Genomic DNA, 23,336 nt, shown 5'->3' with positions numbered 1-23,336 from the left:
TTTTGCTCTTGTTGCCCAGGCTGGAATGCAATGGAGTGATCTCGGCTCACCGCAACCTCTACCTCTTGGGTTCAAGCAATTCTCCTGCCTTAGCCTCCTGAGTAGCTGGGATTACAGGTGCCCGCCACCACACCCAGCTAATTTTTGTATTTTTAGTAGAGACGGGGTTTCACCATGTTGGAGTTGGCCAGGCTGGTCTTGAAATCCTGACTGTGTGATCCAACCGCCTCAGCCTCCCAAAGTGCTGGGATTACAGGCATGAGCCACTGCACCCAGCCAACATATAGTATTTTTAATAAAATTTTAGGAATTCAAAAAATCATAAATCCATTAGGTAGGAATAAGAAAGTATATATGAGGAACGTAAGAAAGAGATGAAAACTACCAGTGAAATCAGTGAAGAAAGACACCTACTAGCAGTTTCTTTGCTTTAAAAGATGAATTAAATGATTACATACATTAAGTTTAATGGCTTATCTACATATAATAAAATATAAACATGTTAAAGAATGAGACAATGAATGGGTAAATTTCATTAGCTTTGAGAAAGAGGACAAGAAAAAGCACCAAATGTTTTTGCTAGCTAGGAAGCTAAGAGCAAACTCTCACTACTTTGTAAATCTATAAGGCTACTTCTTTTATGAGACATAAGAACTCACAATTTACTGCTCCTCTTAAAGAATGGTAGGACAGCTTTCTGAGCAGCTATAACTTCCCTAAGACAACTCATTGGACCTGAAAATATACGGTAGTTTCATGTAAATACAGAAAATTGGGTGGGTAATGAAAAAGAATAGACATAAATGAAACTCACCAACTCAGGATGGGAAGTCGACTCGCTGGAATTACAAAGTGGAAATAAGGCCCCAGATGAATCACCACAAAGTATGTCTTGTCCTGAACTCAATTGCTCACTACATTTTAGAAAATTAAACTCCGTCTTTCCTGTATGTGCAACACATAGGTTGTAGGAATAAGGCAAAGTCCCCTCACTGTAGTTGGGGGGAACCACAGGTCCAGACTTGACACAGAGACCAGGTTGGAAGCAGCTCCAGGCGGCGGGGCTGGAGGAGCGTCGCAGGCGCAAGGCAATGGCCAGAATCACGGCCAGGAGGAAGAGCACTGAGATCAAGGCCAAGGCCACCACTAGGTAAAACTGCAGCTCAGCCTGGGGGTCAGAGGGTACAGGGCGGTCAGTGATATCCGGCAGCACCTCCTGCAAGCTGTCAGCAAAGACCAAGTGCAGCGTGGCGGTGGCGGAGAGTGGCGGCTGTCCACCATCACGCACAGCGACCAGCAGGCGCTGGCGGGCCGCGTCCTTGTCGCCTAAGGCACGCGCTGTGCGCACTTCGCCCGTGCGCAGCCCCAGGCTGAAGAGCCCGGGCTCGCTGGCCTGCAGCACGTGGTAGGACAGCCAGGCGTTGTGTCCTGAGTCTGCGTCCACCGCCACTACCTTGGTCACCAGGTAGCCGGGCTCTGCAGCGCGCGGCACCATATCGAAGAGCGCAGAGCCGTCGGGACCCAGCGCGGGGTACAGCACCCGCGGTGCGTTGTCGTTTCGGTCGCTCACCAACACGCGCAGGCTCACGTTTGCGCTGAGCGCAGGCGAACCCTGGTCGCGGGCCTGCAGTGTGAGTTCGAAGGTGCGCAGCTGCTCGCAGTCAAAGGCGCGCTGCGCAAACACCACCCCACTTTGCGCGCTTACGGACACGTAAGAGGCCAGTGCCAGAGGCTCTAGGTCGCCGGCCATGATGGAGTAGGAGACTTGGCCGTTCAACCCCAAGTCCGGGTCCGAGGCGCAGACTTGCGCGATGGAGGCCCCAGGAGGGTTGTTTTCGGGTACACTGACTAAGTAGGACGCCTGGTGGAAAACCGGAGCGTTATCGTTGACGTCTCTAATATGTAGGATGACGCTTATGCTGGAGGAGAGGGGCGGCTTGCCCCTGTCTGTGGCTGTGATGGTGACATTGTACTCCGGGGTCTGCTCTCGGTCTAGGGTTCCATCTGTTACCAACTTGTACGAATTTTTGGATGAAGAGATCATCTTAAAAGGGACTTCGCCTTGTAATTGACAATTAACCTCCCCATTTTCCCCAGAATCTTGGTCATGTATTTTAATCAAAGCAATTAGTGTTCCAGGCACCGCGTTTTCCAGAATCATTTCAAGTAGAGAATGGAATGTAACTTCTGGGCTATTGTCATTTTCATCTTGAATATTAATTTCAACTGTACATTGTGCAACCAGTCCACCACCATCCCTCGCTTCTACTACCATTGAATATTCCTTGGTTTCTTCAAAATCCAGTTTCTTTTGAGTGGTAATTTCCCCGCTCTTTGAATTCAGACCAAAGATTTGCCCGGTTCTGTAGAAGGAATAAGTAATTTCTGAGTTGATGCCCTCGTCTTGGTCAGTGGCTGACACTTGCAGCACAGTGGTGCCTGGTGGCACGTTTTCCCGAAGGCTGACTCTGTACACATCCCGGTTGAATACCGGGGGATTATCATTGGCGTCAGTTATCCGGATCCGGAGCTCAGTGGTGCCGCTTAGGGGTGGATGTCCACCGTCCAATGCAGTCAGGACTAAACGATGGTAACTCTGTTGTTCCCGGTCTAAGGTTTTCTCCAGTGCCAGTTCCGGGTATTTACTACCATCTTGTTTCTCCTTAATTATTAATGAGAAACTTGGGTTAAGAGAGAGTTTATACTTCTGTAGAGAGTTTAAGCCAATATCTGCATCTTCTGCTACTTCTAATATAAATCGTGTGCCAGGCTGTGCAGACTCACTTATTTGCAGCTCAAAGGAATTTTGCGTGAATTTTGGCGTGTGGTCATTAATGTCCTCGATCTCCACATTCACGTGATAAAAGTTCAGTGGGTTTTCAGCAACAGCCTCAAATTCCAGAGCACAAGCTGGCTTCTTCCCGCATATCTCCTCCCTGTCTAGCCTGCTCCTCACAAGCAACTCCCCGCTCTCTGCGCTCACGGTGAAGTAAGGCTTCTCCGAACTGACGCGCAGTTTTCGAGTCGGTAACTCCTGGACGCTGAACCCCAGGTCCGTGGCGAGGTTCCCCACTACGGAGCCCTTGGGCATTTCCTCGGGAATCCTGTAGCGGATCTGCTCACAGAGCGCCGGGCAGAACAAACGCAGCAGGAAGAGAAAGAGCACTGGCAGCCTCTCAGCCCGGCCCAGCTCCCCGGCGCCGCTCCCCATCCCTCTTGCTCTCCTCAGCTTGCTCACCAACCTGGAGTCTCCGGGTTACAAATGACCTCTGTATTGCAGATTTTTGGATCTCCGAACGGACTTTAGTTCCAGTTCCAGTTTAGGAAAAGATTCTTCTTTTTCTGAGGAGGAAGCGGTGTGAAGGCTGGCGCTGGGGAGTCTGAGCTGGGGCTGCCCTGGAAAGCGCGCTGCGGCTGCGCGAGGAGATGTGGAGCGCCAAGCTCTCCACTTTGGCCAACAGCGGCGCCCAGAGTCAGCACTAGGAAACTACAGCCTCTGCTGCTTCAGTTTAACCAGTGCAGTAATTGTATTTGTGTGCCTAACTTAACAAGCCAAGGTTTTACGTTCATATACTTAATAAAAAATTATAACACCCTCTTTAAGGTATCTTTCTCTGCTTTCCAAATTATTAGAAATATCACGTTGAGTTTTTATACAAACCTGCATATACTGGTCCATTCTTTCACCATTCTGCAAACATACCTTGAACTCTTAGCTAGAACTAAGTGTTGTCCTTGTCACTGGCAATATAATAATTAATATGATACAGTTCTTGGTCTCAGAGGCTTCATACTATACTGATTTCAAAAATTCATTTTTTATTAGCTATGGTATGTCAAAGCAATTTTATCATTCTTCTGTTCATTTCTATGATTTCCAACTCCCCAATATTTCTAGTGTTTTATATTACACATACTAGGGAAATCTATACTATTTAAAACTATTTTGTAAAGTTGTGGCAATTTTATACCAATCCCCAAACATCTCCTCTTCCTGACAATATTAACATTCTTTATAAAAATAATTTTTCTTTACTCTTCTACTTCAGGAAATATTCTTTCAAGTATACGGCCCATATGATGTAGCTAAGAAATGATATACCCTACTACGTTGCTCTTCTTCATATCTCAAAATACTTGTCTTATGTCATATCTTTTACAGTACATAAATTCATTCTTAAGAGTTATTGGGGAAATGCTTATCTATTCTGCAATACAAGGTACAAAGGGATATTCTAGTGGATTGCATTATTATCCTATCTATGTACCATCACTGTAGTGAAGAAATGACTTTGGAATTGGATAAATGAAGCTCATAAGTTCATTTACATAAATTTGTGGACATTGGTCAACCTTCTTTAGTCCTTTTGTCAGATTAATAAAAACAACTAGCCAACATTTTTAGGGAGAGTAAGGATTTTCTTTCCTACTAGGGCAACTTTCATCCCAGTTTTTAAAATTGCAAAGTGTCAATAATATGTTGTCCTCTCAAATGTGCATCCAAATGGTACACAAACTATGAAGTTAACTCCCACTCCACTGAATATGCACCATACAGTAGAACACTACACAATCCTTAGGAAATGTCCTTTTTATTAATAACAAACATTTATTGGGTCATCTACTTCTACCTTACGACAATCAATTCAAGGATTAGCTGTATTCAAATGCTACAGGAAGGTATGCAGGAATACAGTAATGGATAGCCTATACTGAGTTTTTACTATTAATATTAGTTTTTTTTTTTTCTTTGAGGCGGAGTCTCGCCCTGTTGCCCAGGCTGGAGTGCAGCGACAGGATCACGGCTTACTGCAACCTCCACCTCCCGGGTTCAAGCAATTCTTCTGCCTCAGCCTCCCGAGTAGCTGGGACCACAGGCGCATGCCACCATGCCCAGCTAATTTTTGTAGTTTTTAGTAGAGACGGGGTTTCACCATGTTTGCCAGGCTGATCTTGAACTCCTGACCTCAGGTGATCCACCCACCTCAGCCTCCCAAAGTGCTGGAATTACAGGCGTGAGCCACCGCGCCCGGCCTAATATTAGTTTTTTTAGATACAGGGTCTAGTTCTGTCACCTAGGCTGGAGTGCAGTGGCATGATCATAGCTCACTGCAGTTTCAAACCCCGGGCTCAAGCGGTCCTCCTGCCCCAGGCTCCCAAAGTGCTGGAATTTCAGACATGAGGCACTGTGTCCAGCCAAGACTGAATAACTTTAATTGAATTGATCAGCTTATTTAGAACTTGTGTACTTGAAACATTGGTTCTTAAAATCAACATTCTCACCATTTCACATCGATGCACAAGCGAAACAGCTCATTGGAATTGTATTGAAATATGTTATTTCGTATTTTACAAAAGTCACTTTCAACAGTTTAAAATTACATTTTAATTCAGATCTAATGTTTTTGCTTTTGTTTTTTGTTTGGGGGAGCAATGGACATTCTAGGCTTTAGATTTCATTTCTCCATGGGCATGGAGCCCAGGTGACCACTGACACACATACTTAATATTTAGTAACCAGTCTCATCTCCCACCAAGATCCATCTTTAAAGTTTGTTCATGTTTTGAAAGATGGTAAGAAGTATTAAAGTTTTGAAGGGCACTGGTACAGAAACAGGGCTCAGAAAAGAGGTTTAAAGTGAAGAAACCTTCAAGAGCCTAGTTATAGGTTCAAATGTTAAACATAACCCTAAAAATTCTGAGATATATTTTACTTTTGCTAAGCTAATAACAAGGCTTTAGACTTCTTGATAATTTTCTGAAGTTCTAGTTTGGGATACACACACACACACACACACACACATGCACACACAAACAATAACAAAATTACAAGTTTGGACGGGTAGGTACTTCTTAAGTGAATGAGTGATAATAGGAATAAAATACTGGAAGGTTTAAAATGGTTGAACAATCTTTTCCAAGTCGTTTAAAAGCAAATGAAACAATAACCTACGACTATTAGAGTTCAATTTTATAGTAACACCACCAAAATAAACCCAAAACTCTGTGATACGCCTTAAAAATTATTTTCAACTATCTTCACAATGTTTTTCAAAACATGATTTATGCCAAATAAAATTCATCTGGAAATTAAAAGCAAGCAAAGAACTAAACTCACCTGACCATGATCAGCTTCATTCTTATATTCATGAAAATCTACGGATGTTAACAAAGAATCATTTTTCTCACAGCTCCCCTGACTGATGAGAGTGTCTGCGTAGTTGGGCCGGGGAAAGATCAGATGACTCTTCCGCGAGTCGGCGGTGAGGGAGACTTCCTGGGAATAGGTCTGCAGGAAAGCCTGTACCTCCTCAACACCCACAAAATGTGAGGCAGGCACGCCCACCAATCTGCCACCGGAATCCTGGAGCAGGCGTGACCTGTGCCAGCGCCTCAGCCTGAGCCCCAGAAGCACAACGACAAAGGCGAGGAAGACACAGGAGATGGCAGCCACTGCCACCACGAGATAGAGTGTAAGGCTCGAATCGTTCGGGTCGACCGAAGGCTTCAGACTGCCCAACTCGGTCAGGACTTCGGGGATGCTGTCAGCCACGGCTACGGTGAGCGTGACAGTGGCGGAGAGAGGGGGCTGGCCGTGGTCCTGGACGGCCACCACGAGGTTCTGCTTGAGCGCGTCTCTGTCCAGCAGGGCCCGAGCCGTGCGCACCTCGCCTGTGTGCAGACTCACCGAGAAGAGTCCCGGCTCGCTGGCCTTGAGCAGACGGTAGGACAGCCAGGCGTTCTGGCCCGAGTCTCTGTCCACCGCCACCACCTTGGTCACCAGGTAGCCGAGCTCTGCGGAGCGTGGAGCCAGCTCCACGCCAGTGGAACCGTCTGTGGGGAGGGCGGGGTACAGGATCTCGGGTGCGTTGTCATTCTGGTCCAGCACGAACAGGCTCAGTGACACGTTGCTGCTGAGGGGCGGGTCCCCGCTGTCGCTGGCTGTTACCAGTAGCTGTAGGTCTCGGATCTGCTCATAGTCGAAAGATTGCAGCGCATACAGGACACCGGTGTCAGAGTTGATGGAGATGTACGAGGACAGGGGCGCCCCCTGCAGCGTGTCCTCGGTCACAGAGTAAGTGACCTGGGCATTCTCGTGGCTGTCGGGGTCGTGTGCAGTCAAGGAGAAGATGGAGGCTCCTCTCAGGTTGTTCTCTAGGATATACGCTGAGTAGGAGGCATGAGGGAAAGTAGGAGGGTTGTCGTTAATGTCTGCCACGTGCAGAGCGATTTGAGTTTCAGTGGACAGAGGCGGTGTTCCTAGATCTGAGGCCATCACTGTGATATTGTAGATAGAGACATTTTCTCGATCCAAATATTTCCTTGTCACTAATCTATAATAATTATCTATTGACTTTTCTAATTTAAAAGGTAAATTATCAGGCGTGTAACAGACAACTTGACCATTCTTTCCAGAGTCTTGGTCATGCACACTCAAGAAGGCAATTATTGTCCCAGGAAGAGAATTTTCTAACACTGGGCTAAATAAAGACGTAATGATCACTTCTGGTCTATTGTCATTTACATCTTCCACCGAAATGAGCAACTTGGTCCTCCCCAGAAGTGCCCCCACATCTTCGGCTTGTATTTCCATTTCATAAAACGAACATTCTTCATAATCTAGACTTTTCGCTATTGATATTTCCCCAGTATTTTCATTAAGCTGGAATAACGGAGTTTGTTTTTCATTAATTTTCCGGAATTTGTATGCCACTTTTCCGTTGATTCCCTCATCTGGGTCGCTGGCTGTTACAGTAAGCAGCCGCGTGCCTGGGGGCATGTTCTCCAGGACTTTCACTCGGTAAATCGGGTGAGCAAAAACCGGGGCATTGTCATTTGTATCCAACACTGTCACATGGATGCGCACTGTGCTAGAGCGACGCGGCTCGCCGCCATCCGAGGCCGTGAGGACCAGGTGGTGAGCAGCCTCTTCCTCCCTGTCCAGGGCGCGCTCCAGCACCAGCTCTGGGTTTATGGCTCCATTGTCTCCAGTCTGCACGTCTAGGGAGAACTGGTGATTGGGGTTGAGCTGGTAGCTCTGGAGGGAGTTCACGCCCACATCCGGGTCAACAGCTTCTGGGAGTGGATAACGTGCTCCAGGAACCGCGATTTCGTTAATTTTTACTTCTAGATCTTCGACCTGGAATTTTGGGTTATTATCGTTAATATCAATTATTTCTATTTCTATCCCAAAGAGTTTTCCTTTATCCTCAACCAGGATGTTAATATTTATCAGACACCGCGGGCTCTGAGCGCAGAGCTCCTCCCGATCTATCCTGCCCGCGGTGACCAAGCTGCCGCTGCGCGGGTTCAGAGCAAAGAGCTGCGTCCTACCTCTGGAGACGATACGGACTCCGTGCTTCGTCAGGTCCCGGGGGTCCAGCCCCAGGTCCTTGGAGATATTACCCACGAAGGAGCCTTTGTCCGTCTCTTCTGGCACCGAGTAGCGAATCTGTCCCCTCCCGATTTCCCACAGCGTCCCCAGCAGCGCGCACAGCAGGATCAGCTCGCCGCGTCTGGGGCGACTCTGTGGAGTGGCCATTGTTGTTTTGCTGCAGAATCCTCTCAGAATCTTCACTGTGCATAAATGGGTCTTATTTAGTTTCTTGCCGCAGCTATGGAGATAATAATCCTCCGGAAACCTGGAGTGCCTCCAAACAGGGGTGGGGTTTCGCTGCAGTCCAGCAGTTAGTTTGTGGCATCTGCGGGTCTTTGTGAGGTGTGAGATCTGAGTGTTTTCGGTTGCATTTGTCTTCCAGTAGGTGAATAGCGGCGCTTAGAGTCCTAAATAGTTACTGCACTGAGATACAGATTACTTCTAAATGTAATACTCTACTAGATTACTGAGGAAAAAAAATCATTTGCTTATTACTTTGTTTGGAATTTATTTGATTTATCCCTAAACCCATATTTTAAAAGAAACAGCCAAAGAATGTGAGATGAAGGTTTTATTTAGTGTTATTAAATGATCAGTTTAGATCAGAATGATCAGATTGTAGCATCGGATTAAATTACTCACATTTCTGTAATACATTTGTTCTTAAAAAAAAAATGATACTTTCATTTCCCATTGTGCTCTAAGCTTTATTGTAAATGTCTCCAATATATACTAACAAATAACTAAGAACTTCAGTTGTCACCAGAAATGAATTTATCTTGAGACTAAAATAGACCTACTGGAGATGACTGACTCAGAAATTGTTTTATTTGGTTTAAACTACTTAATCGTTTTACAAGCTTTCTATAGAGTTGTTGCTTTTAAATTATTCTTCTAAATGCCTCTTGAATTACATGTTGATAATATTTTCAAATAAAAATTGTGGAATTTCAATAGGATAAATGCTTTTACCATTGCAGTTTTATGAGATATTATATTGTTTTGCTGTTTTATTTACATTGTTTATATTTTTCTATTTGAATACTTGAAAGGTACAGATGAATATATGATAAAAAGCAAAGCTCCATCCCATCCCTCTCGCCAAAGAGATAATTAAATTTAAGCAGACTTGACTTTTACATATATTCTAAAGTTAACTTTACCTACATTAACACTTTGATCTAAAAAACTGCAAAGAGTAATGACTATATAATACTTACTAAGAAGCCAAATGATAAGTATGACTACAAAAAAGTCTGTTTCCCTTCAAGACCAGCCTGGCCAATGTAGCAGATCAACTTATTTCACCCTTCCTTTGAAGAATGGTATGATAGTTTTTTCACTGACTAAAACTTTCTTAAAACCACTCATGAAATCTGAAAACTTTATATTTTCCTGTGAATATATTTTCTTATGCATATGGAAAACTGGGTAGACAATGGAAACCATACCAGTTAAATTAGTGAAGGAAAATATTGTCTCTACTGAAAACAGAAAAATTAGCCAGGTCTGGTGGCACGAGCCTGAGTTCCAGCTAGTCAGGAGGCTGATGCAGAAGGAATGCTTGAGCCCAGGAGTTTGAGGCTGGAGTGAGCTATCATTGTGCCACTGCACTAGAGCCTGAGTAATAGACAGAGACTCTGTCTCAAAAAAAAAAAAAAAGAATCAAAAGAGGTTTCCTTCCTTCAGCAATTTGTAAAGTGGCCATTAACTGAAGCAGTTGCTTAGAGATACCTAGCAAAAGGCTCATATAATGTTCCTTGGTATTTTGTATATATTTTGTATGCACACCAGACTGGCAGTTTTCAAGACTATATTTCTTTCCTAGAGGTAGCAGAATGATTAGAAGACCTCTTTTTTATATTAGTTTAGGGCTGCAGATAAGGCAGTTACACATTATATATTAGGGCTGTGTGTGAGAGGGACAACAGACACAAAACATTGTCTTTTCTCTTTGATGAAGGGTATAGAATGAGCTTGGATACAGATTAATCCTGAAACTCCTATGTTGCAAGTAAGGAGAACCTGCTTTTGATCCTCTAATGAGCATAGCAGACCTTTTTCTAAGTAAAAGGATCACACACACACACACACACACACGCACACACAGCGTACACTGCATATAATCACAAGGGGTCCATGGACATAAAAATCCAGTTGACTCCTTATTCTAAGAGCTTTTGAAACAAAAGGGAAGTTAACACATGAAACAAAACAGTAGACTACTATGGAGACCATACCAGTTAAATTAGTTAAGAAGAGTGTTGAATTTTAGCTTAAATTCTTTGGCTTTATTTTTATATTTATGGTATGTCCAATCTGAAAAAAAGTATTCATCATATATTAGTCAACAAGAAGGAAAATGTATAGGAAAAATCTCATTCACTTTTTAGGAGAGAGCCAACTGTCTAACACTTTCACTTTGTGGTTAAAACCGCACCCTCATTGCTTTATAAATCTAAGCTTGACTAACAAACAAACAAATGTTGGGCCACACAATTGCTCCTACTTCACTCCTCCTTTGAAGAATGATACGACAGCTTTTTAACTGACTACAACTTTCCTAAAATGATTCATGAGATCTAAAAATTATATATTTTCCTGCAAATATGTATATTTTCTTGTGAATATGGAGAAATGGGTAGGCAATGAAAATTAAATTATACTTAAAGGAAACTCACCTGATGGGAAGTCAATTCGCTGGAATTACAAAGTGGAAATAAGGCCCCAGATGAATCACCGCAAAGTATGTCTTGTCCTGAACTCAACTGCTCACTACATTTTAGGAAATTAAAGTCCCCCTTTCCTGTATGCGCAACACATAGATTGTAGGAATAAGGCAAAGTCCCCTCGCTGTAGTTGGGGGGAACCACGGATTCGGATTTAACACAGTGACCAGGCTGGAAGCAGCTCCAGGTGGCGGGGCTGGAAGAGCGTCGCAGGCGCAAGGCAATGGCCAGAATCATGGCCACGAGGAAGAGCACTGAGATCAAGGCCAAGGCCACCACCAGGTAAAACTGCAGCTCAGCCTGGGGGTCAGAGGGGTCGGGGCGGTCAGTGATATCCGGCAGCACCTCCTGCAAGCTGTCGGCGAAGACCAGGTGCAACGTGGCAGTGGCCGAGAGTGGTGGCTGTCCACCGTCACGTACGGCGACCAGAAGGCGCTGGCGGGCCGCGTCCCTGTCGCCTAAGGCACGCGCTGTGCGCACTTCGCCCGTGCGCAGCCCCAGGCTGAAGAGCCCGGGCTCGCTAGCCTGCAGCACGTGGTAGGACAGCCAGGCGTTGTGTCCTGAGTCTGCGTCCACCGCCACTACCTTGGTCACCAGGTAGCCGGGCTCTGCAGCGCGCGGCACCATATCGAAGAGCGCAGAGCTGTCGGGACCCAGCGCGGGGTACAGCACCCGTGGCGCATTGTCATTGAGGTCGCCCACTAACACCCGCAGGCTCACGTTCGCGCTGAGCGCTGGCGAGCCCTGGTCGCGGGCCTGCAGTGTGAGCTCGAAGGCGCGCAGCTGCTCGTGGTCGAAGGCGCGCTGCGCGAACACCACCCCGCTCTCCGTGCTTATGGACACGTAGGATGACAGCTCCCGCTGCTCCAGGTCACTGGCCATGATGCAGTAAGAGACTTGGCCGTTGGGCCCCAAGTCAGGATCAGAAGCGCTGACTTGTGAAATAGAGGCTCCAGGCGGGTTGTTCTCCGTCACGTAGACTATATAGGAAGACTGTGAGAAAACCGGAGCGTTGTCGTTTACATCACCAATGTGCAGGGTGATGCTGGAACTGGAGGAGAGGGGAGGCTTGCCCCGATCTGTTGCCGTAATGGTGATATTGTACTCTGGATTCTGCTCGCGGTCTAGAACAGCATCTGTCACTAATGTATATGTGTTTCTTGAGGAAGTTAATATTTTAAATGGAACATCACCTTCCAATTTACAAGTAACTTCTCCATTGTGTCTGGAATCCTTGTCACGGACTTTGAGCAAAGCAATATGTGTTCCCAGCTCGGCGTCCTCCATGATTAGGTTGGGTAGAGACTGGAATATCACTTCTGGGACATTGTCATTTTCATCTATGACTTCTACCTCCACTGTGCATTGCGCAATCATTCCTCCACCGTCCCTTGCTTCCAAAACTATGGAATATTCTTTGACTTCTTCAAAATCTAATGCACTTAAAACAGTAATCTCCCCGGTGTTAGAGTTCAGGTCAAATTGGGTGATCTGGCTAGCTTCACTGAAAGAGAAAGTAATCTCGGCATTAACACCCTCATCCTGGTCCGTGGCAGTCACCTGTAGCACCGTGGTCCCCGGGTGCACGTTTTCTGAAAGGCTCACCCTGTATACGTCTTGACTGAACACTGGAGCATTATCATTGGCATCAGTCACTAGAACGTGTATCTGTGCAGTGCTGGTTAGGGGTGGAGCTCCAAAGTCCAAGGCAGTCAAAGTCAAGTGGTAGGATTTCTCCTTTTCTCTGTCCAAAGGTGTCTTCAATACCATCTCAGGGTATTTACTGCCATCTGATTTCTCTTTATTTATCAGTGAGAAATGATCACTGGGGCTGAGTTGGTAATTCTGCAGTGTGTTGCTACCAATATCCGCATCATGGGCAGATCCTAATATAAATCGTGTGCCAGGCTGTGCAGACTCACTTATTTGCAGCTCAAAGGAATTTTGCGTGAATTTTGGCGTGTGGTCATTAATGTCCTCGATCTCCACATTCACGTGATAAAAGTTCAGTGGATTTTCAGCAACAGCCTCAAATTCCAGAGCACAAGCTGGCTTCTTCCCGCATATCTCCTCCCTGTCTAGCCTGCTGCTCACAAGCAACTCCCCGCTCTCTGCGCTCACGGTGAAGTAAGGCTTCTCCGAACTGACGCGCAGTTTTCGAGTCGGTAACTCCTGGACGCTGAACCCCAGGTCCGTGGCGAGGTTCCCCACTACGGAGCCCTTGGGCATTTCCTCGGGAATCCTGTAGCGGATCTGCTCACAGAGCGCCGGGCAGAACAAACGCAGCAGGAAGAGAAAGAGCACTGGCAGCCTCTCAGCCCGGCCCAGCTCCCCGGCGCCGCTCCCCATCCCTCTTGCTCTCCTCAGCTTGCTCACCAGCCTGGAGTCTCCGGGTTACAAATGACCTCCGTATTGCAGATTTTTGGATCTCCGAACGGACTTTAGTTCCAGTTCCAGTTCAAGAAAAAACTCTTCTTTTTCTGAGGAGGAAGCGGTGTGAAGGCTGGCGCTGGGGAGTCTGAGCTGGGGCTGCCCTGGAAAGCGCGCTGCGGCTGCGCGAGGAGATCTGGAGCGCCAGGCTCCCCACTTTGGCCAACAGCGGCGCCCAGAGTCAGTACTAGGAAACTACAGCCTCTGCTGCTTCAAGTTAACCAGTGCAATAATTATAACTGTGTGCCTAACTGAAAGAACAAAAACTACGTGGATAGGTCTGTATATTTAATGACGTCTAAAAATGTACTCTTAGGAATGCCTTCAACCCAACTTTGAAGATTTTTAGGCAAATCATGTAGATTAAGTACATAAACATCTATTGACATAAGCTTTCCCCAATCTTCAAACATGCACTATCTATATAAAGATAGCCGTAACACAGACTTGGCCTAAACCGTCTCAGAGTACAGTAATTTTCCATACTTACTCATTAGAAATATACTGGATACACTTTATCTTTCTTTCATTGTTCCTAACATTTTCTCCACTTTTCTAAGTACCTCCAAGTTGATTTATTTCAACTTTTTGCGGAGAGTATCAGTAATGCCAAAATTGCCTTTTAGAAGGTGCAATTTATACTTATCTTCAAATACATCCCCTTTCCCAATAGTTTCAGTGATTTCATTACAGGAATATTATGTGATTCTCATTTTGATGATCACAGGCAATAGCCTACTCCTCTCCTCATTATACAATTATTTTCCTGGTTATGAAATACAACATTCATCTTCAAAGTTATCAGGAGGATAATACACAGCCTCAAAACACAAAGTCACTGAGATCTGCTGCACTGCAGCACTGTTTCCTACCTCTGCACTTATTTTACTTTCCTTGGTGACCTCTGATTGAAGGAAACAATCCCTGGAAAGTTTGATTGCAATAGCTCACTGAGTTTAGTGATTATGTCTCTCCATTGCTTAAAAACAATTTTATGCATCTAATAAATTTTGGTCAGGAGATTTTCTTTTACAAAATACCTTATAACCGTATTTCTGCCGTAGGACCTTCCCTCAGTAACATTGTTGGTGTCAGCAACGTTGTCTTCTACCCCAAGTGATTGTACATCTGAAATGTGAACACTGCAGAACTTGTAAAATGTATCCAGCGTGGGTGACAGAGCGAGACTCCATCTCAAAAAAAAAAATGTATCCCCCACACTATTGTACAGTCTATCGTGCAAAATACTACCAAATACAACACTAGTCTAAAAAGAAGTCTTTTTCTGAAGAGACAGAGTCTTGTTATATTATCTAAGTGGGCCTCCAATTCTTGGGTTCAAGCTGTCCTCTTGCTTCAGCCTCCCATGCAGGTGGGCTATAGCTTGCAACACCATACCTGGCTAAAAGTGTCTTTTTAATTAATACTCAAAGGTCTCTGGAATCAAGATTACCTTGTCATCCACCCCTTCTGGATGACAATCACTTGATATATTGAGCTTTACTAAAATGTTATACAAAAGAATATGGAAGTAGTTAATCCCAGATTGGGTTATTTCCAACTGAATTTTTCAGTAGGCCTAATAAATAAAATCAACTACTGGTCTAGGATCTGTGTGCATAAGATGGTCTAAGGTTTGAGTACACGAGACAGTTGAAACAAAGCCAGCATCCCCAATCTCTCACTTTGATAGCCCACAGACAAACTTCATCTGGCTGTACCACTAAAAAAGCACACTGGAATTCTCTGTTAAAATATGTAATTGCCTATGTCACAAATGCCAATTACAATACTTAAAATGACATTTTATTTGACATATTTTATTGGTTTTGTCCAATGGCCTTTAGTGTGGCATTAGACTTGATATCTGTCTTTGATATAGATCTTAGTGAAGTGTGATACACACACATTTCATTCTTTAGGCATAAATCTAACCTTCTACTACCACCCCATTAATAGATGATTATACTGTAAATACATCAAGAAGCAATCAAGATTTTTTAGGACGACCAAGCTGAGGTACATGGAGGCAGAATCAGGCACAGAAAAAATCTTCACATGGAAGAAATCTTTCAGAACCTCTTACATATTTGAATGCTAAAGAGAATCCTGAGAAGGCAGCTGAGGTGTGTTTTATTCCTGCTAACCTTGTGCAATATGAAAGACTCGATTCATTCCAATTTATAAAATGTATGAGTTAAGAAAGTAGGTTGGAACATAGATTGGAAAGTAGGTGGAAATTATAAGATATGATAGTCCACATATTCATAATCTTGTCCACAGGCTTTCACTAAAGAAATATTATATCCTATGTGTTCTATATTAAAGTGTCACCACTGAAGGAGACTGGTAAACTCATTTTTACCTCTATAAAGTTTTTTAAATCCCTATTTTCAAAACATTTGTTTTGCAAAATAATAGAGAAATATCATGCAAATAAATTCCTCATGGAAACAAAGGAAGGGCTGGGCTCACCTGAATACTTGGCACTTTGTCTTTACATTCCTGAAAATCTACGGATGTTAGCAAAGAATCATTTTTCTCACAGCTCTCCTGGCTGATGAGCGTGTCTACATAGTTGGGCTGGGGGAAGATCAGGTGACTCTTCCGAGAGTCCGCAGTGAGGGAGACCTCATGGGAACAGGTCTGCAGGAAAGCCCGCACCCCGTCCACGGCCACAAAGTGCGAGGTGGGCACGCTCGCCAAGCCACCTTCTGAAGCCTGTAGCAGGCGTGACTTGTGCCAGCGCCGCAGCCTGAGCGCCAGCAGTACAAGGACGAAGGCTAGGAAGACGCAGGAGACTGCGGCCACCGCCACCACCAGGTACAACGTGAGGTCATAGTTGTAAGGACCGTCGGAGGGCTCAAGGCTGCCCAGGTCGGCCAAGACCTCGGGGATGCTGTCGGCTACAGCCACGGTGAGTGTGACGGTGGCTGACAGAGGAGGCTGACCGTGGTCCTGGACGGCCACCACGAGGCTCTGCTTGAGGGCGTCTCTGTCCAGCAGGGCCCGAGCCGTGCGCACCTCGCCCGTGTGCAGCCCAACCGCAAAGAGTCCTGGCTCGCTGGCCTTAAGCAGGAGATATGACAGCCAGGCGTTCTGGCCTGAATCTTTGTCCACTGCCACCACCTTGGTCACCAGGTAGCCGGGCTCTGCGGAGCGGGGTGCCAGCTCCACGCCAGTAGAACCGTCTGTGGGGAGGGCCGGGTACAGGATCTCGGGCGCGTTGTCATTCTGGTCCAGCACGAACAGGCTCAGTGACATGTTGCTGCTGAGAGGCGGGTCCCCGCTGTCACGTGCAGTCACTCTTAGTTGTAGTTCTCTCAACTGCTCATAGTCAAAGGATTGCAGTGCGTACAGGACTCCAGTGTCAGAGTTTATGGAGACATAGGAGGACACTGGAGCCCCCTGGATGGTGTCTTCAGCCAAGGAATAAGTGACCTGGGCATTCTCCTCACTGTCGTGGTCCTGTGCAGTCACTAAGAAAATGGAGGCCCCTCTGGGGTTGTTCTCAGGGATGTAGACTGAGTAGGATGAGTGGGGGAAGGTGGGTGGGTTATCGTTGGTGTCTGCCACCTGCATGAGGATGTGAGTTTCCCTGGACAAGGGAGGAGTTCCACCATCTGTGGCTTTCAGTGTGATGTTATACAAAGAGAGTGTTTCCCGGTCCAAGTTTTTGGTTGTGACCAATCTATAATAATTATCTATTGATTTTTCTAATTTAAAAGGTAGGTTTTCTGGAATGGTGCAGGTCACCTCACCATTCTTTCCAGAATCTCTGTCTTGTAGGTAGAAAAGAGCAATGACTGTCCCAAGAGGTGTGTCTTCAGGGATTGAGCTACTTAAAGACGTCATAGTCACTTCTGGAGCATTATCATTTATATCTAAAACTGTGATCAGTACTTTTGCCTTTGTCAGACTACCAGGACCATCTTGAGCCTGAACCTCCATTTCATAGAAGGCAGTTTCTTCATAATCTAATCCTTCTAAAGTTGATAATTCTCCTGTAAGCGAGTTCAGATGAAACATCTGTAGAAGTTTAGGAGTTATTTTCCGAAAAGAATATGTCACTTCCCCATTGACTCCCTCGTCCAGGTCGATAGCATGTATCGTGAGCAGTCTTGTGCCCACTGGCACATTCTCGGGGACAGTTACTTGGTACTGAGGCAGAGAGAAGACAGGCGTGTGGTCATTCACATCCACCACTGTCACCTGGATGCGGGCGGTGCTGGATTGGGGCGGGTCGCCGCCATCAGAGGCTGTGAGGACAAGGTGGTGAACCCGCTCTTCCTCCCGGTCCAGCACCCGCTCTAGCACCAGTTCCGGGTACTTAGTTCCATCGTCTCCACTTTGCACAGCCAGGGAGAAGTGGCGATTGGGGCTGAGCTGGTAACTCTGGAGGGAGTTCGTGCCCACATCTGGATCCCCAGCCTCGCTTAACGGAAACCGAACCCCAGGAGCTGTATTCTCCATTATTTTTACATTTATTTCTTCCGTCAAGAATCTTGGAACGTTGTCATTAATATCTATTATTTCCACGTCTATAGGGTAAAGATTCATTTTATCTTCCATCAGGATGTTAAAGTTTACCAGACACCGCGCGCTCTGAGCGCAGATCTCTTCCCGGTCTATCCTGCCCGCAGTGACCAAGCTGCCGCTGCGCTGGTTCAGGGCGAAAAGCTGCGTCCTACCTCTGGAGACGATGCGGACTCCGCGCTCCGCCAGCTCCCGGGGCTCCAGCCCCAGGTCCTTGGCGATGTCTCCCACAAAGGACCCTTTGTCCGTCTCCTCCGACACGGAGTAGAGAATACGTCCTGCCCAGGCTTCCCACAGGGTCCCCAGGAGGATGGAGAGCAGGACGAATCCTCTGTAGTCCCCGCCCCTCGGCTGAGCCGCCATAGTCGTCCTGCTTCTCTTGCTTAGGCGCCGGTCTGGGGAAGTGCTGCAGAATGCGGGTGTATCCGGGTGGACCCCTCTGTCTTAGGAAGGGGAGCGCAGAATCCAGCAGGATAGAGGCTTGAGTTTAGTGTAGCCTGGAAGAGGGCTTATCGCAATCTGTCGTTTCTCTGTGCTGTAAAACTCGGTGGTTTCTGTGGGATCTCTCGCACCATTTTTCCCGGTTGGTGAACAGCGGCGCTCTGAGTCCTTACTAAGTTACTGCACCAGATTGATGCACACAATACACTGATTTCATAGAAAATTGTTTCATCTTTCAAAATTTCCCTGTTAGATTTCTTTGCTCTAGATATCCCTGATAATTAAAAATCCTTTTTAAGACACTGAATTAATGCAACAGTGTTCATGGACGGGTGTTTGATAATCTTAGATAATTTTTAAAAAACTGCTTTGCCTTGCAACTTTCAAGTGACTCTTTTGGGCACTGACTCACACGTTATTGCACATGGGAAAATCAGTCATTGAAGGCAAAAAGGTAAATTTTATTTAAATATGTATGAAAGATTTTACGTAGAAAATATTTACATCAGTGTATATAAATTTTAATTAATTCAGTATTAATTGAACACATATGTTCTAGACACCATGATGCAAGATTCAGAAAGTCAAAATTGTTGTAAAATATACAGACCTATTTTAATAAATTTTTTATTGTATAGAACCTTAGAGACGGTCTAACACCTTCATTTTAACCGTTTAAAAAATGAGAGGGGGGGCCAGGTGCAGTTGCTCACACCTGTAATACCACACTTTGTGAGGCTGAAGCGGGCGGATCACCTGAGGTCAGGAGTTTGAGACCAGCCTGACCAACATGGAGAAACCCCGTCTCTACTAAAATTACAAAATTATCCGGGCGTGGTGGCGCGCGCCTGTAATCCCAGCTACTCAGGAGGCTGAGGCAGGAAAATCGCTTGATTTTCCGGGAGGCGGAGGTTGTGGTGAGCCGAGATCACACCATTGCACTCCAGCCTGGGCAACAAGAGCAAAACTCTGCCAAAAAAAAAAAAAAAAAAAAAAAAAAAAGAAAAAGAAAAAAAGAAGAAAGAAAGAAAGAGGGAATTGCCTTGCCTGGTTCCTGATTGTTGATTATATAGTAGTAGAACAATGTCGGAATCCAAATATTCTCACTCCCAGTCTTGTGAGAAAAAAAAGAAAGAAATCACTGTTTGTCTTGGCTGCAACAATCAGCTATAGAAGCAACCCATTTTCTACAGAAGGCAGAAACCTGCAGAGATCCTACTGGGCTGTGAATTCATAAGAAACTGGATAATGGATTGGCTGATTCTTTTCATTATGCAATTCAATTCAAGTATTCATCCTAGTATGAATTCAAATCTTCATCCTACTCTATTCTAGTGTAATTGAGAAAACAGGGATCTCTAGGCAGCATTTGAGCAAAATGCAGGACTGTCCTGACAGGATCCTTAGAGGTACTCATCTCTCCACTGATGTTGCTAGAGTAAAACTAAATTATTGATGGATTCAAGCCTACCCTCTGCTAGCAGAAAGAAAAGAAAGCTCCTTTCACATAGTTGCAGAATAAAAGAGAATGACCTGCCCTGGAATAAAGACCTGAAAAGAAACGGCCTTGGTTTGTAAATTCTTCTAGGTCCTGGAGAGTAGTTGGTGGAACCAGGAGGAGAATCCAGAACTAACACTAAGAAAGCTTAACTTAGTTTTGTGGGAGACTCCTAAGTAACCTATTTCTGCTTTCTGGTGGCATTGCTCCAGAATACAGGGAACACTTTGAAGGAGATTCTGTTTTGATCTATCAAAATAATCCATAGTTATCTTTGCATTCACAAAGTAGATAAATTTTGTTTAAAAGAACTAATAGAGGTATTATAGATGAATTCTGTAAACTGGAGTTAAATTCTATTTGTTTAATAGTACTTTTGAACTTCTTGCTGAGGCAAGCAAAGTGTATGATTATTAAACAACATAAGTACTTGTAGACATTTTCAAACAAACTTTCATGTTTGGAGGTTATAGCTCTCAATGTCTTGATCCATTTCTACCTGATGCCTCAAAATTCATAGTTTCATCTCACATTTGTTTCTTATTCTACTGTTTTAAAAAAGTCTCAATTAACTTATTGTGTCTTGGTACCTTCTTTGGAGAAAAAGAAATAAGATCTAGTTAAATTAAATTATAGACTACTCTGAACACAAAGCATACATACCCCACGGAGTAAATGGCTTCATTATCTCTAGCATTTACATTTTCTAAGTTACCGAACATCATAAAATTAAATATTAAAGATCTTTACTAGACCACCAAGATATGTTTAATAAAATCTAACATAAGCTCATTGTATCAAATTGAAATCATTTCATAGTTTAAAGAGTGTATATTATTGTTGACTAAGATATTGGGAAGAATCCTGACCATTTGTTTGGTTGCATTAAAAAGAATTCTATGTAAAGTCTATTTGGCTTCCTGGGCATCGAATTGATTATCTTCTCTCTTTTCTTTTTGGGACCTTTTTTTTTTTTTTTTTTTTCTCTAAAAAACAAACAACAAAACAGTTCTTTGAAGTTCCATTTAGATTTTCATTCTCAAGCAAAGATATAGGTATTTTCCAATGTTTCTCCTCTGAGATTTTACTCCTTCCCCTTTGACAATTGCCACCTCAACAGAAGCCTGATCAGAAATGAATGCCTTTCAGGCAGGTCTCAGTGGCTCATGCCTGTAATCCCAGCACTTTGGGAGGCTGAGGCGGTGGATCACTTAAGGTCAGGAGTTTGAGACCAGCCTGGCCATCATGGTAAAACCCCATCTCTACTAAAAGTATGAAAATTAGCTAGGCATGGTGGCATGCACCTGTAATCCCAGCTACTTGGGAGGCTGAGGCAGGAGAATCGCTTGAACCCAGGAGGAGGAAGTTGCAGTGAGCGGAGATCACACCACTGCATTCCAGCCTGGGAGACAGAGCAAGACTCTGTCAAAAAAAAAAAAAAAGTTTTTCACAGACCATAAAATAAGAATAAGACAATCATTTGGTAGTTTTTTTTCCTGATGCTTCAAAATTCTATACTGAACTCTCAAAACCTCAGATAGCCTATCTTATTATTAATGATCTGTATTGCAGGTGGATTAAAGAAATTCATTTAGCCATAACTTAGCAAATTTCATGATTGCCAGGATGTTTAACAGTTGGTCAGTCCACAAGAATGAATTACTTTTGTGAGAGTAGAAGTTGGTAGTTTTTTCATCAGTGAAATATTTTATTTGTTTAAATGAAATGGTCACAGGTAATAAGAGAATAAAATAAACCAGCCTGATCTCCATGAAAAGTAGTTAGTGAGCTTTCCCTATAACAACAAATGCTCAAGATGTAGTTTAACATCCCAAATTGGTGGTATAGTAAAATAACATTCACACTTTCAGAGTTTATGAAATAATCATATGTATAACAGCCCATCTAACTCATGAGACTAATATCCAAGATTCAAGTTGTTTAAAATTGTTATTTTATCAAATTATATCACAAAGATACAAGAAAATGAGCTTTGAAGATGTGTATGATTAGATCTCTTGTTTAGGTATATACCCTTGGAAACTTGAAATAAATAAATCTATAACAATTTCTCAAATGTAAATACCACAATATTGGTTCAGAAAAACACATATTACTCTTAGCACCTTATTTAAAAACACATCAACTCAATGTTATCATTATGAAGATTGACAAAGTCAGGTTACAAAGGAGGTTCTCATTTATTTTCAAGGTATCTTCTCAATTACTTTTTTCTTACACATTCATAACAAATTCAGATGCACAAGTGGCCAATCCATTCTATAATACCACCAGATTGTAGAATCTTCCAACTCATGACTGGAAAAAAAATCTTGACTATAATGTAGTTCAACAAGTCATCAAATTATAGAATCCCCTGTACTCCATTAATTCCAGGGCCATCAACTTACTTTTGAAGACTGTCGATAACAGAATCTCCTATCTCCTTAGTGATCCGTTTTCTATTCAAACATCATTGACAGTGAAAAACTCTGCTGTTTTCTGTTCATGAAACAATGATTCTGTTTGCACATTTCAGTCATAATAAATAAGACTAATCAGTCTTCTAAATGATAATCCCTTTTTTCTTGAAATATTTCAATAAAGAGTTCCTATATGATGAAAGCCTTATTGTCTGGGTTAAAATGCTAAAATATTTAAATTTTTATTTGAACCTCTTAACATATGTTCTCCTATTCACCAGTCAGTCATCTATTTTTAGAGATATGTCCTATAAGCAGACATAAAACCGAGCATGTTTAAAAATTCATGTTCACTCTTTATTTATTAATTATTATTATTATTTTTTGAGGCAGAGTCTCACTCTGTCCCCCAGACTGGAGTGCAGTGGCATGATCTTGGCTCACTGCAACCTCTGCCTCCCAGGTTCAAGCGATTCTCCTGCCTCAGCCTCCTGAGTAGCTGCGATTACAGGCCCCATGCTACCCCACCTGGCTAAGTTTTCTATTTTTAGTAGAGACTGGGTTTCACCATGTTGGTCAGGCTGGTCTCAAACTCCTGACTTCGTGAGACGCCTGCCTTGGCCTCCCAAAGTGTTGGGATTACAGGCGTGAGCCACCACACCTGGCTATTTTCACTTTTAAATACTATCAGGCACACAGTATGCAAAAGACATTGTAGTAGGCACACAGGATCGGTGCTTAGTTATTGTTAACAACCCGATAATTATAATAATGGTGATGTCAACAAATACGTGTTCACTATGCTGCTTTATAGTTTGAAAAAAAGTTATAAAATTATTTTCTTAGAATTTGAGTCAGTTAGATAAGGAAAGTCTTGTTTTAAAAAATAATATAAGTAGAGC

At 43.9% G+C, this 23,336-nt stretch overlaps 5 protein-coding genes across 5 annotated transcripts in view; all 5 read right to left on the bottom strand.

Annotated features, from left to right (window-relative positions):
* Positions 1 to 23,336, bottom strand: part of PCDHGC5 (protocadherin gamma subfamily C, 5) — a 173,642-nt gene that overhangs the window by 111,439 nt on the left and 38,867 nt on the right. The window lies entirely within an intron of this gene.
* Positions 565 to 4,955, bottom strand: PCDHGB5 (protocadherin gamma subfamily B, 5). The gene has a single exon (XM_054555992.2). The coding sequence runs from the start codon at positions 3,209 to 3,211 to the stop codon at positions 755 to 757; it is 2,457 nt and encodes an 818-aa protein (XP_054411967.2). The 5' UTR covers positions 3,212 to 4,955; the 3' UTR covers positions 565 to 754.
* LOC129059551 (protocadherin gamma-A8) lies at positions 4,706 to 8,542 on the bottom strand. Its single transcript, XM_054555991.2, has one exon. It carries the CDS (start codon positions 8,540 to 8,542, stop codon positions 6,080 to 6,082), a length of 2,463 nt encoding a protein of 820 aa, XP_054411966.2. The 3' UTR covers positions 4,706 to 6,079.
* PCDHGB4 (protocadherin gamma subfamily B, 4) lies at positions 8,671 to 13,556 on the bottom strand. Its single transcript, XM_054555995.2, has 2 exons — positions 11,059 to 13,556; positions 8,671 to 8,800 (listed from the first exon to the last, which is right to left on the bottom strand). Exons 1-2 carry the CDS (start codon positions 13,453 to 13,455, stop codon positions 8,777 to 8,779), a joined length of 2,421 nt encoding a protein of 806 aa, XP_054411970.1. The 5' UTR covers positions 13,456 to 13,556; the 3' UTR covers positions 8,671 to 8,776.
* On the bottom strand, positions 15,961 to 20,266 carry LOC100455994 (protocadherin gamma-A7). Its single transcript, XM_002816005.5, has one exon. The coding sequence runs from the start codon at positions 18,433 to 18,435 to the stop codon at positions 15,982 to 15,984; it is 2,454 nt and encodes an 817-aa protein (XP_002816051.4). The 5' UTR covers positions 18,436 to 20,266; the 3' UTR covers positions 15,961 to 15,981.

Source organism: Pongo abelii, chromosome 4, assembly GCF_028885655.2.
Source record: "Pongo abelii isolate AG06213 chromosome 4, NHGRI_mPonAbe1-v2.0_pri, whole genome shotgun sequence".
In the NCBI taxonomy this organism is placed as follows: Eukaryota; Metazoa; Chordata; class Mammalia; order Primates; family Hominidae; genus Pongo; species Pongo abelii.
This window is presented reverse-complemented; position numbering and strand designations above follow the sequence as displayed.

Excerpts from the sequence above, each read along its gene's own strand:
- PCDHGB5 (XM_054555992.2), bottom strand. The coding sequence starts at position 3,211 with ATGGGGAGCGGCGCCGGGGAGCTGGGCCGGGCTGAGAGGCTGCCAGTG.
- LOC129059551 (XM_054555991.2), bottom strand. The coding sequence starts at position 8,542 with ATGGCCACTCCACAGAGTCGCCCCAGACGCGGCGAGCTGATCCTGCTG.
- PCDHGB4 (XM_054555995.2), bottom strand. The coding sequence starts at position 13,455 with ATGGGGAGCGGCGCCGGGGAGCTGGGCCGGGCTGAGAGGCTGCCAGTG. Across the intron at positions 8,801-11,058 it reads GCGAATTGACTTCCCATCAG|TGCAGTAACTATTTAGGACT; the intron begins GTGAGTTTCCTT and ends TCTGTATCTCAG.
- LOC100455994 (XM_002816005.5), bottom strand. The coding sequence starts at position 18,435 with ATGGCGGCTCAGCCGAGGGGCGGGGACTACAGAGGATTCGTCCTGCTC.